The sequence below is a fragment of the Coenobita brevimanus genome, chromosome 43 (genome assembly GCF_032717465.1).
Source record: "Coenobita brevimanus isolate Jiangsu-jjx chromosome 43, ASM3271746v2, whole genome shotgun sequence".
In the NCBI taxonomy this organism is placed as follows: Eukaryota; Metazoa; Arthropoda; class Malacostraca; order Decapoda; family Coenobitidae; genus Coenobita; species Coenobita brevimanus.
In genome coordinates this window covers 26,514,625-26,533,787 of record NC_136996.1, presented here as the reverse complement: position 1 = coordinate 26,533,787, position 19,163 = coordinate 26,514,625, and the positions used below count along the sequence as shown (strand labels likewise).

The 19,163-nt window shown below is 41.9% G+C and overlaps 1 protein-coding gene across 2 annotated transcripts in view; it reads left to right on the top strand.

The window, feature by feature from the left end:
• Window positions 1-19,163, top strand: part of LOC145397821 (uncharacterized) — a 140,263-nt gene that overhangs the window by 69,779 nt on the left and 51,321 nt on the right. For both annotated transcript variants that reach the window (XM_080270850.1, XM_080270849.1), the window contains exons 10-11: window positions 373-468; window positions 10,868-10,946. In XM_080270850.1, coding sequence (XP_080126976.1) covers window positions 373-468; window positions 10,868-10,946 — 175 coding nt within the window. The remainder of the gene's footprint in view (window positions 1-372; window positions 469-10,867; window positions 10,947-19,163) is intronic.

Genomic DNA, 19,163 nt, shown 5'->3' with positions numbered 1-19,163 from the left:
GAGTCCCACCTCATGTTGTTGCTCACAAGGTGAAATAAGGATTTAGATTTTGAAATTGTCAGTTGAATGTCATGATCACACGGAAGGTCCAAGGTCAAGGTCACTTGTCAAGGTGAATTTAAACACTTTTGTTTGATTTAAACCCAACTTCGTAGGAGGGTTCACAGTAAAGCAAGAGTAAAGGGAGTTTATTTTGAGAGTAGTGGTGAAGATCAAGGTCACAGGACAGTCAGATGTTTGGCCCTTTGATCAGTTGATGGGCACAGTGGTATAGAATTGCACTCACTGGATGCTCCCTCATGTTTTGAATTGTATTTGTGCAGTGTATGCAGAGTTCGTACTATACATCTAACTTGTTGTTTGCCTTTGCAGTTGGTGAGTTCATTCACCAGGTGTGGGTTGTGCAAAGTGCGATATTACTCTCGAGCAGACTTGGAGAAACACTTCCTTACTGTTAAACATCTTAATGTAAGTTATTACTGAATTTTTTTTTTAAGGAAGACTGGAAATGACATTATGGATAGGGCACTGTTTCATTGTAATTAGCATGTTATAACACTTCTCACATTATACTGTTGGATTTTTTACTTGTTTGTTTATTTTTAATGCATTACATCTTCATTGTTCCATTAAGAGCATAGGGACCTTGGGCTAAGCTACTCAGTCCAAACTTGTAAGCGAAGAATAACTAGTCATTCTTCCCTGAGTGGCATTGTGTGAGAACTAATCCCCACCTCTCCTGTGAATTTAAATCTTTAATGGACCATATTTTGTTAAATCATCATAAACCACTATTGAATATTGTTATGATGAGAAGTATCAGAACATGCTAATTATTTAGAGATACTGCCCAGTCTATCATGTTACTCCATCCAGTCTTATTTTACTGCTTTTATCATTATCTTCTATAAGGATTGGGAAGAAGGAATTCTGTCCACATATTCCTTGTATGTCTGATGGGCTATGTAGAGGGAGAAAAGGGATGGAGATCTTGTCATTTTGTATTGGTTTAGGAATGAGGCAAATAGACAGAGCTAGGCATCTGTTTTTTTATATCACTGTGTTTTTTGAAATATAAATGGTTAAATGTTATTTAATTTGATAATAATATTCAATAATATTGAAGAGCAGAGACAATGATTGTCTTGCTACAGCAAGCAACGATTACTTTACGCTGACTTACTAAGATTCTCTAAGAACGAGAATTTATAAACTTTCTCAACAGTACACAGCAGAGACTAATTACTCACAATTGCTGAATTACTGTACTGTTAGCCTCTAGAGAAAGTTACATCACCCCTGACAATAAATAACTAATACTAATACAGTAGAAGTCCGATTTTTCGGCATCTATGGGACCAGGCAAGTGCCGAAATATCAAAATTGCCGAATTATTGAAAACCCTACCCACTCAGTACCTTATATGTTTCGGTGAACACTATCATCATTACTCATATCATTACAAATGTGTTTGGAGAGAGTACTGTATACTGTTTGATACTGTACAATACTGTAATGAATACAGTACTATACAGTACACCCTCATTATCGACGTTTTTTTTATTGACGGATTTGATTATCGACGTTTTTTTTTTTCTCCTGGGAGTTAAATTATTATTATTAAAAAAATAAAAAAATAAAGAATTGTATTGGCACCTCCTAGCAAGTTTGCGCGCCATCCTGCCAGGTGTCTCTGGCTGCTCGCGGCATGTTCCTGCCGACCCAACAAACAACAGCATCAGTACACGTTTGTCTGTTGTTCTCATATCGTGTTCAGCCACATCTATCGTGCTTTCGCGATCATCAAGGCTCCGAAGTGCCCTTGTAACACTCCAACTGGAAATAAGGCAGCTAAGAGAGCAAGGAAAGTACTTACCTTGGAAGTAAAGAACGAAATATTACAAAAACTTAGAAGTGGAATGAGCTATGCAGCGGTTGGTCGCGAGTATGGCATGAATGAGTCCAGTGTTCGTGGCATAAAATGGAGAGAAAAAGACATTAAAGATGCTCTGGCTTCGTGCACACCAGGATCGGCTAAAGTAACGATGCATGTGAGAGATGATGCCTCGGTGAAGGTGGAAAAGGCACTGAATATTTGGATTGAGGACTTAAACCGTCGACACGTGCCGCTAGACTCCCAGTTCATCAGAAACAAAGCAAAACAACTCTACGCTCGGTTTGCTGGTGAAAGCAGTGGTGTTGGTGAAGATAATGGTGATGAAAGTGAGGCAGGTGAAAATAGTGATGATGGTGATGAAAGTAATGACGATGGTGATAGGCCTAGTAATGTTGGTGCTTCTAGGCAAAAGAAATTTGCAGCCAGCAAGGGCTGGTTCGAGAATTTTAAGAAAAGGTATGGCCTACATAATATTAGAATGACTGGTGTAGCAGCTTCAGCAGATCAGATAGCAGGAGAATCGTACCCACGTGACTTTGCTGAACTTATAAGGGAGAAAGGGTACAGGCATGAACATGTGTTTAATGCGGACGAAACACGCCTGTGGTGGAAGAAAATGCCTAAAAGAACATACATTTCGAAGGAGAAAAGTGCGCCAGGCTTTAAAGCAGCAAAAGATCGTGTGTCTGTGCTGTTGTGTGGTAATGCAGAAGGACATATGATAAAACCCATGCTCCTGTATCATTTGTTATAATGTTAAAGACGAGTTGGATTTTTTGTCAATAAAGGATATTTCTTGCAAAAGTTAGGCAGAGATTAAATATGAAATATACGAGCATAAGGAGAGTTGAATTTTCCTAAAAGAAGATCCTAGCGAAAGCTAGGCCAAGATTCATCTTTGATAGCATAAACTGCCATACAGTCATGAAAATTTAGGTCTGGGAGAAATGGAATATCAAGAATGAAAGGAAGCTCTTGAGAATGAAAGTAAATAGGAGAGCGTGGTCTCTCTGGTATGAGCTAGCAGCACTGGCGTGTGTTGTGAAGATCGGTGCGAACAGCTGATCTAACGTAACACTTGCCCCACACTCTCAGTTATTAGAACGTATGAATGACCACCACTGCTGCTTTCGTTTTTTTTTTTTTTTTTTTACACACTCGGTTATGTAAACATATGGATGGCTACAACTGCTGGTTTCGCCTTTTATTTTTAGATGAAGTGAGGTGTAAGTGGAGAGAGAAGTGATGATACAGCAGCCATTACAAGTTGAGGTCCAGTGTACGACCACTATGCATCAACATCAGAGATTATGCTATTTTTTCCATAATTCTTTACTTAATATAAGTAGTTTTATTATGATATTCAGTTTTTCAATTGCCTAACTAATTTATTTCTTAGAAACACTAAAACTAAACTCCATATTACATACGAGTGATTGAAGGGATATTAAGATATATAAATAAAGGGTACCTGACCAGACGAAAATCGGTATCGATGGTTTTAGGCATCGACGGGTATCTTAGGTACCTATCCCCCGTCGATAATGAGGGTGTACTGTACATGAATATGAAAAATAAAGAAATTAGTGAACATACTGTACATAAATGTAATGGTACAGTAGGCCTACAAGTTCACATGCACTTACCTAAACTTATAGTAGGTTTCTTATTTACATATGTACAATAGAAGGGGTTGATTGGAGTCTGCTACTGCTGGAAGAAGTCCACATCTTATGTGTACGCTTCTTGCTAACACCAGTTAACTTTCCACACGTGGAGGCCATTTTCAAAGCACGCAGATGTTTATACTGTTCACAACACACGGCTGGTCCACTCAGGTGTTACAAAGCTCCTGTCTGATGTTACGGTGCTTACAGCACACTCGAATAGTAATTTCAGAGGTATTTCGGTACGAAGTTCACAAAGCACACAGAAGAATCAAGAGAAGTCGGCAGCAGCACGGCAACAACTCGGAAGAATGGCGAAACAGATTCTCGTTCCCATGCTAGACTCACTACATGTTTGTCCTCTCTTTATGCTATAGGAGAAAGAGCTAGCTTCTGAGCTTCATGGCAGTGGTAGACTCGTTCCATCACTTTCACTATCTCACTCACTAAGGCGGGTAAAGGCGGGTAGCTAGCTGGCGAGCCTCATGGAGAATTTCAAGACTGACGAAAAAAATCGGAGAATCTGCCGAACGATCGGAGATTTTCGTAAATGGGACTATTTCTCAAAACTGCCGAAATGTCAGATTTGCCGGGGAATTGGATGCCAAAATATTGGACTTTTACTGTAATAATAACATCAGGTTCTTGCTGATGCACTAACTCCTGACACAACGGATTTTAAGTTAATACAACAAGACTGGTCTAAGTACCAGTTATGAAAGCAAAAGTTTATGCAAGCTAGGAGCTATATGGAAAATAAGCTTAATTATGGAGAAATGAAACAAGAGTTTACTTACATTAAGCTCAAGAAAGGAACTGTTAAATTTATTAATCACAAAAAATAAATTTAACGTTACAATTCAAATCAAATTAAATGAGACGCACTCACTCACTCGCACAAAAGCTAAATACTTACGCCTAGGAAAAACACCTTAACTAAACTCTTATGACTACAAAATACAAAAAGGAAATACTAGTCAATGAATGCTGCGTATCACCCAAGCTGAACTAGGATGGAAGTACAGTACTGAAGAACTGTGGAGTTTGGGTACTAGCTGACCTCACACTGCGGGCACAGGACCTCTCTCCGTCGCAGCAACAACTGGACTGAATTCAAATACATTGTATGGGCAGGACGCAAGGCGTGGCTAACGGTTGAGGGAAGCAGAGGCGAACGATAAAGAAACAATTGTATCGCTCAGTAACTCACTTAGTGACGTGCATTAAATCGGTCACTTTTGAAAGTGACGAATGTTTTGAAAAGTATACTCCGAAAGGGAGGGAGAAACGGTTAGCTGAGCGATACACAGTAAGTTTTCCACTAATAGTTCGTGGCTTCTCACAAAACGGAAATGTCGCGAATTGATTCGTGACAGCATCTCCGCAATCACTTCTGCAATTTTCTCAGGAGCAGACTGCATTATTTCAGTTGCGGAATTGCGATTGCAGCAAACTCATCCGAAACTTGTGGTATTGCATTGCAGAAGTACTGCCGCAATCGCAATCTTGTTCGCAATCTCCCACATGATGGTCGGTGTCACTTAGTACAGGCTACAGAATGACTCACGAATATCAAGCTTAAATGGAATTCCTGGCCAGCAGCGGAGGTGGGAAAGGTGTTGCTGTGTCAGTTAGCAGTAGGGATGGGTGGTACCAGGAGAAATTATTTGATATGATGCGATACGATATACAGCACTGTAAGCCATCGTGACAGTAAATTTTGTGGCACACATAGCTAATCATGCACAGTTGGGCCACAATTTGACAGATGATGATCTTAAGGACAATGTAATGGTGATCACTGAAAATACTTTTTGTTATGATCTTACTCAGTTTCTGTCTGCAAGAATTAGCGCATGTCTATGAATTATCTATTAAAGTTCTATGGACTGCATTCTGGTGGTGGCCAGATTGATTTTCCAGAATGACACAAAGGCTGTTTCTTTTCCTGGTAGTATTATTTTTGTAATAAAGGATATGATTATATTATTATAATTTTAGTATTGCGAGATTTTCATGGTATGTCCTAACTCTGTTGCAAATTAAAAAGTGATAGATATACACCTGAGTTTACATCAGTACCTAACAGAATTGTGGTTCTGAGAAAGATAATTGTAATGGGTAAGTTTTCAGTAAATAAACCAAGGTATTGGCAACAATTTTAAAATACAGTAATCCCTCCACTATCCGATGTAATTGAGCCAAAGGCATGTCCAGAAAGTGGTCCCATCCGGAAAGTGGGCCCCTGGCTCCTGGATTGGTACTTAAGGAACCTAACCCAGCCTAACTTTAAAAACCACTTAAATAACTCCCTACTGGACATGCATAGCACCTATTTAAACCTATTTAAGACCATGTTCACACCAATAATGGACATAAAGCATGAAATAAGTGAAAAGGAACCAAAATGAGGAATTAGAAGTGACTGTACCTCAGCCAGGGTACTTACAGCACGTCTGTGGCCGCCTTCTCTAAGGCTTTGGCAGTGGTGAAAATGCTCTTGAAGCACGTGCAGTAATCCAGTGTTGTGCTGTACTTACAGTAATTCTTTGCACTGTGAGTTATAATTGTTTAACACTGCACATTATTAATTGCACAACGCCAGTTTCAACTGCCAGTTTACACTCCACAGTTAATCCTTTGCACTCTAAATTCTAATTTCTTAACACTGCACAACACTGTGAATTCCCGTTTGGTCTAGTGGCAAGGTATTGCGGTTTATTCACTGTTTATTCACAAAAACAAGCACGTGTGGCATCCATTGTGATAAGCATCTACTCGTGATCATAGTTAAGCAGTAACTGGTGGTGAGGGAGGAGCAGGGTTGCCAGATCGGAGCTCGGCCACATTATCACACTCCTCAATTTTCATTACCAAATTTAACTACTCATTACCAAATTCGTAAAGCTAACATTTATTCTTCACTAATTACATATACAAGTGGAAATAAATGTAATCACTCTCCTTATAATTAACAGCATGTTGATTATTTTCATGCTGTGTAGGCTAGCAGATTAATCAGAGACAGCAGACAATCCACCATCTCCATCCTGTGTATCCTCATACACGTGAAAAATCCGTTTGGTAATGCATTATTCTGATTCATTATCAAATGAATTTTTCATTACCAAATTGGTCCACATTTGATAATGAAATATACCAAATGGCAACCCTGACAGGGGAGGGGGGGAGGGGGGAGGAAGGAAGGAAGGGATGAAGGGGCTGTGATGTAAACAGTTGTTCGGCACCACACGGCAATTTCAAATTACGGGTGGGAAAAAAATTGGATTTTGGGGGGATTTTTGCCCTTTTTTTGTGGGGGGGGGGGATTCCGAAGGTCCAGGCCCACAATGTCCGGTAAGTGGGGTGTCCGGAAAGTGGGCGTCCGGATAGTATAGGGATTACTGTACATCATCAATGTCATAATGGATTATACAGTACTCGTCAGAAGTATTCAGCGTTGTCCGCCGGGCGCGCAATACTTATGGCCCAAAAAGAATCACCCATTTTGGGGGGTAAGAATTGAGCCACAAGTTTGAGCTCCGAGCATGACGTCACGGTAGCCTGAGGCCTTCCGACACGCTGGTTGGTTCCTGCCTCAGTCGCCCACGGGCTGCCTGAGAGAGAGGAACTCCACCGAGTGTCCCTCTCAAATTGCGCCATTTTTTACCGAGTGTCCCGCAGTGTTTTGGCCTTTAAAACTTTGTTATGGCACCTACCCGTGAACTATCGAGTGAAATCATATCCCAGATCATTGCTCTAAAGGAGGCAGGCCACCAGACAAAGGAAATTAGTGAATTGGTTGGTGTGGCACGATCGACAGTGCGTCGTTGGTGTGCGCGGTTTCGGGAGGAAAACAGTGGTGAAGTTCCCACAAAGAAACCGAGGTCTGGTAGGCCTAGGAAAACTTCCCCAAGGTCTGTTAATGTTTTAAAACGTGCAGTGGAGTTTAATCCTCGTGTGAGTGCAAGGAAAATTAAGGAGAGCAACCCAGAAGTGTTTGGTGAGGTGTCAGTGAGAACAGTGTCTCGTAGGGTGCATGAGCTTGGTTACACAAGTCACAGGCCTGTGAAAAAGCCTCTTCTCTCTAGCAGCCAGAGAATTCGTAGGCTTGCCTTTGCTAATAAATATCTAAACTGGGGTGAGGAGCAATGGTTGTCAGTGTTGTGGTCTGATGAGGCAACGTTTAGTGTTACCTGTAACAGAGGAGCACGCAAAGGTAGTGACCCACTTGACCCACGGTATGTAGAAAGCACAGTTAAACATCCTGATTCACTCATGGTACGGGGGTGGTTTCTCAGGGAAGGGTTTGGGGAAGCTTGTTGTACTTCCCAAGAACCTCAGAGTGAATCAGGATGTTTACCTGGAGCTTCTGTGTGATCATTTACCAGACTCCTTCGAGCTAACAGGTGCACGAGTGTTTCAGCAGGACGGTGCACCTACTCACAGGGCCAAATCGGTCACCAATAGGCTTCGTGACTGCGAGGTATCATTCATGACAGACTGGCCAGGAAATAGCCCAGACCTAAACCCTATTGAAAACCTCTGGTACCTCGTAAAGAAGAGTCTCCAAGGGAAGGACGTGAGCTCTCTGCCTAAGCTGGAAGCCGCCATTCGTGACTCCTGGGACAAAATACCCCTCCAGCACCTCAGGAGCCTCGCCCTTTCACTTCCAAGACGTCTCAGGTCCGTGAAGAAACGTAAAGGCTACCCTACGAAGCACTAAAGGTAAATAAAATGCATTATTTATATGTTTTTTCAATGTTGAAAGGTTTGTTTCTCAGGAGGGACGCAGGGCGCTCCATACTTCTGACGAGCACTGTAAATACAATGATTCACTACATTACCAATCAATTTACCCCCTCTTTGTGCACTTTGTATTGAAAATTGAGAAACTTGATTGCAGTTGCAGTATTGAGGTAGCGGAATTGCACATAAGTTTATTGTGGTAGCGGAAGGCAAGAGTCCGACGTTGCGGAATTGGGACTGCGGAGTTGAATTTTAGATAGCGGTGCCGAGCTCAGCAAGTAGATTGCCTTGTACTTGTGCTGAAAACTCTCATACCTCTCACACTACAGCTGAGGAGGGGAAGAGTTTGTACCTTTGCCTCCCTTTTCCTTTTTTTAATCGTGTCCTCAGTGAAATCAAGCTGTGCATTTGATCTCACCTTGTGCAAGTTTGGGAAGTAAAGGAGATTGTAATGGTACCCATCAGCAGGTCATGTAGTATCCCCTATAGTCAGTGGATATTTTATGTAGTATTATTTTGCTGCTACAAAATAATTTTATTTATTTTAGGTGACTGCCTCACAAAGTGAAGAGGTTTATGAAGGCTGTATCTCTGTAGCATGAAGTTTTTGCTGAGTTGTCACAGGAGATTACAAAAATAAAGTGTAAAGTGTGTCATTAATAATGACACACTTTACTATCTATCTATCTATCTACTGCCAGACGCCTCAATCCTGTTTGGGGTGGCCACAAACAAATCGCCTCCAAGTCGCCCTGTCCCCCGCCATTTCACTCCCCTGCTCCCAACTCACACCCCCCTCTCTCATATACCTCTCCACCCCATCTCTCCATCTCATCCCCGGCCTCCCCCTCCCTCTTTCCCCCTCCACCTCACTCACATACACTCGCTTCGTCAGTCTTTCACCCTCCATCCTCTCCACATGGGCAAACCACCTCAGTGTGTTCCTCATAACGCTTCCTATCACATCCACATCAACACCACAACGCTCCTTTATATCCTCATTCGTCAGCCTGTCTCTCCATGTGACTCCACAGGCTCCTCTTAAATAACTCATTTCCACTGCTCTCACTCTTGACTTGTGTCCTCCCAACAACGTCCAAGCTTCACTTCCGTACTTTAGAGTTGGTATCGCAATACTGTCATGTAGTAACTTTTTCACTTCCATGCTCACTTCCCTGTTTCTTATCACTGCTTTCAAAGAACCAGCAACCTTTCTTCCCTGCTGTACTCTTTCAAGCACTTCACCCTCCAAACCTCCATCCTTACTCATCACACTACCCAAGTACTTAAACGTACTCACATTTTCCAATTCCTCACCATCCAACCTCGCTGTACATTCACTGACTTCACCTCTCTCAAAGACCATCACTTTACTCTTCCCAACATTCACCTTTAGATTCCGTTTCTTACACACTCTCTCAAACTCATCCACCAAGCCTTGCAGCTCCCCTTCGTCTTCACTCAACAACACAGTATCATCTGCAAACAACAGTACAGGGAGTTTCCAAACACTATCCTCTCTCACCAGGGCCACTCCAACATCCACTACCCTACCTTGTACCTCTTTTATTACCCCATCCATGTACAGATTGAACACCCATGGAGACATGACACATCCCTGTTTCAAACCAACTTTCAAAGAGAAAAATTCACTTAGTTCACCATCCACACGCACTGCAGCCTTCGCACCATCGTACATACTCTTCACAGCATTCAACAACTTCCCATCTACTCCATATATTCTTAACACTTTCCACAATCCTAGTCTATCCACCCTGTCATATGCTTTCTCCAAATCCATGAAAGCCGCATACAACTTCTTTCCCTTCTCTAGAAACTTTTCCACTAAAGATCTGAGAATGAATATCTGATCTACACAACCTCTTCCCTTCCTAAAGCCTCCCTGTTCTTCTCCAACTAATTTCTCTATTCTTTCTCTAACTCTGTCAATAAGTATCCTACCATACACTTTTCCTATTATACTAAGAAGACAAATGCCCCTATGATTACCACACACTTCTTTTTCCCCTTTTCCTTTGTACAAGGGAATAATTATACCTGACTTCCAATCCTCCGGGACTCTACCTTCCTCCCAGGCCAAACTGCACATCTTCCACATCCATTCTACTACTATCTCTCCCCCATGCTTCAGCATTTCACCACACACTCCATCAATTCCTGGGGCTTTCCCTGATTTAACTTTCTTCATTGCTTCCACAACTTCTATCCTACGGATTTCTTCCTGTCTTCTCACCTCCCTCCTTCTCCCAGCCATTCCCCAGCCACTTATACTCGCATTACTTCCATCACTTTACACGTCATACAAATTTTGTAGAGGCTGAGGTGCCTGATAAAAAGTAGAGCTTGATAAACTGTTCTTTTATTGTATGGCACCTAGGTAATACATGGTAGTTACCTAGTACATTTTGCTTTGTTTCTTCCAGGTTAGACCTTATTTCCTAACCGGGGAATTACAGACAGTTTAATGGTTGAAAAAACGTCAGTAAATGCAGTATGTAAAGTATCATTTTCTGAATTTTTCCTACTGTTTCAGCGTGCACATAAGATATGGCTACGGGACAGGGAGGGAGCTTTGAGGATCAGGAACCAAGATTATGGCTTCCCTGAGATGCGTAAGTATATATTCCAAAGCAGTCATCAGTATACCCCGAACAGACAAAACCAAGGGCCAGGGGATGATGCATTCGCTTTCAGGTGAAACAGATGATACATTGGGTCAGTGAATGGTGCATTCACTTTCAGGTTTAACAGATGACACCATGGGTCAATGAATGGTGCAAGCACTCTAAGATAAAATGACTGAATGATGGGCTAGTGAATCACCTGTTCACTTTAATGCAAATTCCACAGAAGAGTGAGTTCACAGCGAGATGTTGTGGAAGTCAGTGGAAGGTGATAGACATCTTTGGCCCGTGGTTTTTACATGCTGGGAGGATGTATAATGATTGTTTCATCTGTATGTGACTGCAGCTTATGTAGTGAATTGTTGTTATCAGAGGACTGTGTGGGGATGTTTTGATATCAGATGAAGGATCTGCAGGCATTGATTCTTGAAAGTCTGGCTAATCCTGTCTTCATCATCATCATCATCATCATCATCATCATCATCATCCGGACCTCCTTTCCCACCCTAGGGCAGGGTGAGGAGTAGCAATGTCCAGACAGCCAAAGTTTGCCCAGTTCAATGGACCATCTTCCATTCACTCATCATTCAATTCCTCGAAGTTCTGGCTCCATCAGATAGGCCAAAAAAATTTCACGTTCTGTATCTTCACATATACCTATCTGATAGAGCCAATCCAAATACTGTCACGTTAAAAAGGGGTGCCATTTCCCTGGTTATGCATTTCTACGCACAAAATGCATCCATCCAGCTTGGTTTCTTGTCAGTCCTTTAGCCTTGCCAACTTTCATACCTCTCTTCCTCATACATTCATCCACCATATCCCTCCACCCTCTTCTTGGCCTACCTCGTCTCCTTCCTCCTTCAAATTCACTCAGATATACCTTTTTCACCTCTCTGTTGTCATCCATTCTCTTCACATGACCAAACCATCTCAATACACTCTCTTTGATTCTGGTGTCCACAGAATTCCTCACTCCACACCTTTCACGTATTTCGTTATTTCATATCCTATCCACTCTCTGTTCTCCACATACATTCCTTAGCAGTCCCATCTCCACGGCTCTTACTCCTGACTTTTCATTTTCATGCCACACCATAGTCTTACATCCATATGTTTAAGTTGGCATGAACATGAGGAGAGTGGTGGCTGAACAGGGAGCTGTAGACAGAGGCGTTAATGAACAGTACAGAGCCCTCGAGAACAGTCTCTTGAGAGTTACTGATGTAACATACGGTTGGACAAGAGGACCACCAAGACATAAAGTAACTTGGTGGTGGGATGAGGGTGTAGAAGCTGCAGTTAAGGAGAAAAGAAGGCTTTACCAGGAATGGAAGAAGGGTGGTAGCAAGGAGGAATACTTGGCTGCCAAGTGTAGGACTAGAAGAGTGGTATACAGGGCGAAGTCTGAGTCACAGAGACTTTTACTTGATAACCTAAATCATGGGGAAAGGAAAAATATGATATTTAAGGTGGCAAATCAGATGAAGAGGGATAATCGGGATATTATAGGTGAGCAGTGTGTGAAAAATGATGAAGGAAGGGTAGTGGTGAACAGTGAGGATATTAAAGATGCATGGAGAGACCATTATAGCTGGTTGTTGAATGAGTTTGACTGGGACAGGTAAGGTTTGGAGCCAGCAGATCCAGTGTTTGGCCCTTGGCCTTTGATTGATGCTGCTACTGTGAGAGAGGCAATAGGCAGGAGGAAGGTGGGGAAGGCAGCAGGTGTGTCTGGGTTGACTGCCGAAATGTTGCAGGCCTCAGGAGTTATAGGGGTGAGGTTAGTCACTGACTTGATAAATATGATTATTTATGAGTGTGTTGTCCCAGATGATTGGCTGAAGAGTGTAATTGTAAATGTGTATAAATGAAAGGGTGATGCCCTGGAAAGAGGAAATTATAGAGGTATAAAGCTTTTAGATCAGATAATGAAGGTAATGGAGAGAGTTTTAGAAGGTATGATTAAAGAAAGAGTGAATATTGATGAGATGCAGTTTGGGTTTATGCCAGGTAGGGGGACCACTGATGCCATATTCATTTGTTCGACAGCTTCAGGAAAAAATATTGGTAGGAGAAGGGATCTGTATTTTGTTTTTGTTGATTTGTAGAAGGCCTTTGACAGAGTCCCTAGAGAGGTAGTGAAGTGGGCAATGAGAAAGCTTGGCTTGGAGGAGTGGCTGGTTAGGGTGGTTATGGCTATGTATGTGGGTGCTCACACCCAGGTAAGAGTGAATGGAGATTTGAGTGATGAGTTTTCCGTGAATGTTGGTTTGCATCAGGGGTCAGTTTTGAGTCCCATGTTGTTTATCATGGTACTTGAAGCCCTCTCACGTGACTTTAGAAAAGGACTCCCCTGGGAGATGTTGTAGGCTGATGATTTGGTGTTGATTGCAGAGAACGAAAGGGAGGTGGAGGAAGGGTTTAGGAAGTGGAGAGATGGTATGGGGCACAAGGGCTTAAGGTTAAATGCAGATAAAACAAAAGTGATGATATCTAGGGTTGGTGGTGGTACTGTCAAAGACGAGGGAGAGTGGCCATGTGCAGTTTGCCACAAGGGCGTGGGAAGTAATTCCATCTTGTGCGGTGTTTGTGATAAATGGGTGCACAAGAGATGTAGTGGTATCAGAGGTAGACTGCGAGATAATGCTGGAGAGCAAGTGGAGATTATCAGGCATGAAAGGATTGAACTTGCTGGTGAATCCCTTGAGTGTGTGGAAGAGTTCTTTTATTTGGGAGACATGTTGTGTGCTGGAGGTGGGGCTGGAGCTAGCTCTGTGGTTAGGGTGAGAAGTGGTTGGAAGAAGTTCAGGAAGCTCTTGCCTCTCCTGACATTGAGAGGACTCTCCCTGTGTGCTAAGGGGTCTTTGTATGCAGCATGTGTTAGGAGTGTAAGGCTGTATGGTAGTGAGACCTGGGCAGTGAAGGAGGAAGATATTCGCCGGCTCAGACGTACAGAAATGACAATGATTAGATGGATGTGCATTGTGTCCCTGCGTCCAAGGCCTGAAGGGGCTGGGTTTATGATGGATGAGTTGAGAGGTAGGATGGGACTGGAGTGTATTGGTGTTGTGATGAGGAGAGGTAGATTGAGATGGTTTGGACATGTGGAGAGGATGGGGGATGATAATTGGGTGAGGAAGGTGAGAAGTGTTAACATTGGGGGTGGGGTTATGAGGGGTAGACCGAGAAAGACATGGGACGAGGTCATTAAGTGTGACCTCAGGGTTAAAGGACTGAACAGGGAGGCTGCAATGGATTGTGCAGCGTGGAGAGTCGCCATTAGGTGACCAAGGCCGAGAAAAATGCCCAGGAAGTAAAACAGGTATGGGCAATAATTAGAGAATTCCAGGAACAAACCTCGTAACAGGAGAGGGAGATAAAGGAGCTGAGAAATAGAGAGCATCTGCTCATGCAGTGTTGACCAGGAGAGAAAGGTGTCTGAATTAAGAGTGGGTAATGAATCAGCTGCAAGTGAAATAAAACAGCTTAAATTGGAAAGTAAGAGGCTGGAGGAGGAAAGGGACAAGATGAAATGTAAACTTGATGAATGTGAATCTGAAACCAAAATGCATGAGGAACATTCAGTGGTCCCTCATTTATCTGGACGTTTTCATTATGTGGATGCTGGGCCTTGGCTCTGTTAAACCATTATCTGAATTTACTCGCTTTTGTCTGGACATAAAAGTCCCTGAGAAATTCGGCCGGCCAGCTGACCTGTTCAGACATTTGGTATCGTGACCAATGGGCTTGAGCCGTGAGCAGGGAGTACTCTGTAACCCACAACCAGAGCTAAAATGTCTGTCAGCCCCTGTACTGAATGGTCAAAGTTGTGCGTTTGTCCTATCACTCCTAGTGAACCTCCAACACCCGAGTAATACAACTGTAACCCGCAAGCGTTGTCAAAACGTCCGTATGAATTCCCCAGCGAATGTCTAATATCGCGTGGCCACAGGGGCTAAGTCTTTCCCAACTACCACCTCCATCGAGCACAGACCACAAGTCATGAGTATATGTTCGGCGACAACAGCCATCCGCTTATTTCCCGAAGGTCGAAAGTCTCCCAGTCATGGTGAGTTGTGTTTCTGCATGGCCACTGTGCGTCTAACAGACCGTAAGCCAAAAGTAAATGTATGGCAGAAGCACCCGTCCACCTGTTGACAGAAGGGGGAGAAACCTACCCATAGCCTCACTTCTCCCCTGCTCCCGTCCCTCCTTCAATACCCTCCCGACTCCCCCCTCACTCTCTCAGTCCTTTCCCTCTTATGCTGATGACTCTGGCTCGTCTTTTTTTTTTGTGATTTATTCTACTACTACTGGTCGTATTGAAATTCTGCAGTAACCACGAGAAAGCTCATGAAATTCTGCATCTAGACATTTGCTTAACTCGTGGAAGGTGTTGGCAAAATTTTGAATTAGGATGGTGGAAAGTTATGAGCAGGTACAGTAAGTTTAACTCCTGAGCAATTTATTATTGCTGGATTTTTGTAATTTTACTTATCAGTTTAATGTATTTAGCTTATCAGTATAAACACCAGCAAAGATGATGGTATGCAATTTTTACCAATATGTCCGATTTACGGTAGCATATTTGGCCGTGCAATTTTTTGTAAGTGCTGGAAGCAATCATTCATCACAGACAACAGATTTTCAGACCGTTGTCAGGTATTTTATGGATTTTTGTTTTTGTGCATTGTTTTCATGATGTTTAGCATTGATATGGATAATCGTATGTGTGTTTTGATGTCTAAAAATGGCAGATTGACCTGAAAACAGTACCAAAATATGGAGGAGTACTGTACCTAGAGTCGTGTATAGGTTGGGTGTTTTTTGGTTTTCATTTTTTTTTTCATTTTTTTTTATGCTTTTCTTGGTGTTTAGCATTACTTTGGATATTCCTCTGTGTGTTCTGATGTCTATATATGGCAGATTGACCTGAAAACAGTACCAAAATTAGGAGAAGTGCTGTACATACAGTGGTGTGTAGGTAGGGTGTTCTTTGATTTTTTTTTTTTTTTTTTTTTTTTTTTTTTTTTTTTTGTCATGGTTTTCTTGATGTTGAAAATTATTTTGGATAATCCTGTGTATGTTTTGTCAAAATATGGCAGAGTGACTATAAAACACTGCCAAAATAAGGAGGGGTACTGTACATACAGTAGTGTTTACATAAGCTAGTTTTTCTGCATGGTTTTCTTGGTGTTTAGTACAACCTTGGATATTCCTATGTGTGTTTTGATGTCTAAACATCCCTGAATGACCAGAAAACACTGCCAAATTAAGCATAGGTACTGTATAAATAGTTAGGTATAGGTTGGAGGTGGGTATAGGTAGGGTCTGGGTGTGGTAGGGGAATAGTGTTCATTATCCGGATGTTACCGTTGGCTCTGTTATGTCCGGATAAATGAGGGATTATGGTATCGAGGAAATCGAAGAACACCATAAGTGGTAGAAAAAAAACTCAACAGGATGATAAGATGAGTCTTAATGAGATTTTACAACACAAAAAGGAAAACCAGGAAAAGGTGGAGAAGGAAGTGGTTAAAGTACCAAAAAGTAAAGAATCACTAGTCAGAGATGTAGCAGACAAGAGAATATGCGTGATTATCTCAGGTTTGAAAGAAAAACCAATGTCAGTGATGTCAGAAAGAGAAAGGGAAGAACTGAGAAGGGCGAAGGAAATATTGTCAATAGTTATGGAAGGAAAGGATGAAGACCAAGAGGAGATGGAAGAAGTGTTTAGTCTGGGAAAATATGTGGAGGGAGGGGCAAGGCCTCTAAAAGTAAAAGTTCAGTCTCAGGTCACAGTAAATTAAATAAACAACAAGGCTTCCATTGGAAATCAGCAGACAAGGAAGGATTTAAAAATATCTGCATAAGAAAAGATGCAAACAAGGAAGAGAGAGCTAAAATAAAGGAACTTGTTAAGGAAGCGAAGGAAAAAAGCGACCAGAGAACGGAGGAAGAGAAGACAGAGTTCTGTTGGAGAGTTATGGATCAGAAATGAGGAAGTGGTACCGAAGGAGAGAGGGAGAGAGAAGGACAAAATAAAAAACAGTGCATAAAGATTGAAAGTGGCATATGCTAATGTAGATGATCTAATCTCAGCAAGGCTAGAAGTAGACGATTTCTTGAGGGTAAATGAGCCAGACATTGTGTGTTTCGCAAGCTAAGAGAGAATATGAAAATCCAAATGGGAGATGGGAAATACAAGTATGGAAAAGAGATAGAAAAGAAAAAATGGGAGGAGTGATGATAGTAGTGAAAAACAGCCTAAATGTGGATAGTGTGGAACTGAGAGAAGGTATGGCTGAAGTGATAAACATGGTAATAGAAACCAGAGGGAAAGGCAGACATCACAGTAGCTTATGTCTCCTCCAAGCCAAGGGCATAGAATAAAGAGGAATATCAGGAGATATTGTCGGACATGGTTAGAATCCTACAGAAAGTGATTTAGAAAAGCAGCAACATAATCCTGATTGTGAGGAGAAGTGCATGATTGGGGATTTGTCACCCCTTTTTAACATGGCAGCGTCCGGATTGACTCAGTCACGTACATTTATGCGAAGCTACAGATTGTGGTGAATGTTTCGGCGTAGCCTATCTGATAGAGCCAGGATTCCGGGGGCTTGAATGATGAGTGAATGGAAGCGTGGCCCATTGGATTGGGCAAATTTAGGCTGTCTGGACAGTGCTACTCCTCACCCTGCCCTAGGGTGGGAAAGGAGATCCGGATGATGGTTATGATGATAATCCTGATGGGTGACTTTAATTGTAAAGAGGTAAACTGGGAGGAGTGGATCTCAGAAAGTCATGAAGATTCGTGGGGCAGTATACTATTAAATGTAGCAATGGATAATGTAATGACTCAGCAGGTCAAAGAAGAAACATGATTTAGTGGGGATGTCATACCAACAAGACTAGATTTAATTCTAACCAAAGAACCTGATGCATCAGTGTATGGTCCACTGGCTGGCTTGAATGTTGTAGAGAAAGATACATTTTGGGCTGACTTGATATGTGTAGGAAGTGATGTGGGGGATGGTAAGATTGTAGTTTTGGGAGGGGATGTAAACAGTGATGTGGATGCAGCTCAAGCATGTGAAGGGGAGTACATAGGGAATGTGCATATGGTTGGAGGAATGTGGAAGGGAAAGGATACTCAGATTTGATGAGGCAGTGAACATGCTTGTTTAAACATGTATTTTAGGAAAAGAGAGAGTAGATTGATAACATGAGTCAAGGAGAATTGTGTTTGAATATAAGTGAAAGTCCTCAATGCAAGCATGGATTTTTAGGATGTACTTGTAACTTTTTATTGGCCTTAATTTTTGTGATTTTATATTCTCTTTGCATGAATCATACTAATACTTTACATACATTCAAGTTACTTGAGAACAATCCCAACTGGGTTAGATGTAGCAGATAAGTAGTAGACTGCTGAATTGTAATGAATAGATACTGAGAGGTGAATATGTATATTCAGACGTTCCTAATTCAAGCTCAGTAAAGAAACAGAAGAATGGTCAGAAGAAATTTGTAGTTTTTATATGTATGACTGTGGTACAGATTTTCACTATTTTAGTTCTATATTCAGTAATAATGAGACTATTGACTGATAAATAGTACTGAATCGAGATATTGACAGGTATATGTGCATTTGAGTGAACGTGACTATATCAGGCTAAGGTTGTAGTGGGTGTTGGTTAGGAGTCAAAAGTTTTTTCCTTAGACTTGCTCTTCCAAAATTAGGATGCTATTTCCAGGTCAAGAGGAGTCTTAAGAGGTTGATGAGGGATGTTAAAGCTGTTGGGAGGAAAGAGTGTGTGCAGCAGTATAAATTGGGGGGGAAGAAGAGGACCTATACACCTAGGGGGAAAATATGTACATTGAAAAACCAAGCAGTAAATGATGCCTTCTATACCGAGATGAGTAAAGTTGTGATTGAACAAGGGGTTGTTGACAGAAGTGTTAATGAACAGTACAGTGCTCTCAAGAACAATTTCCTGAGAGTTACTGATTCATTGTGTGGATGGACAAGGACCCACCAAGGCTTAAGGGAACAGGTGGTGGAATGAGAATGTAGGAGACACAGTAAAAGTGAAAAGAAGGCTTTTCTTTAAATGGGAAAGGGGTGGTAACAGAGAGGAATACCTGGCTGCCAAACTTAGTGCTAGAAAGGTGATATACAGGGCAAAATCAGTCTCA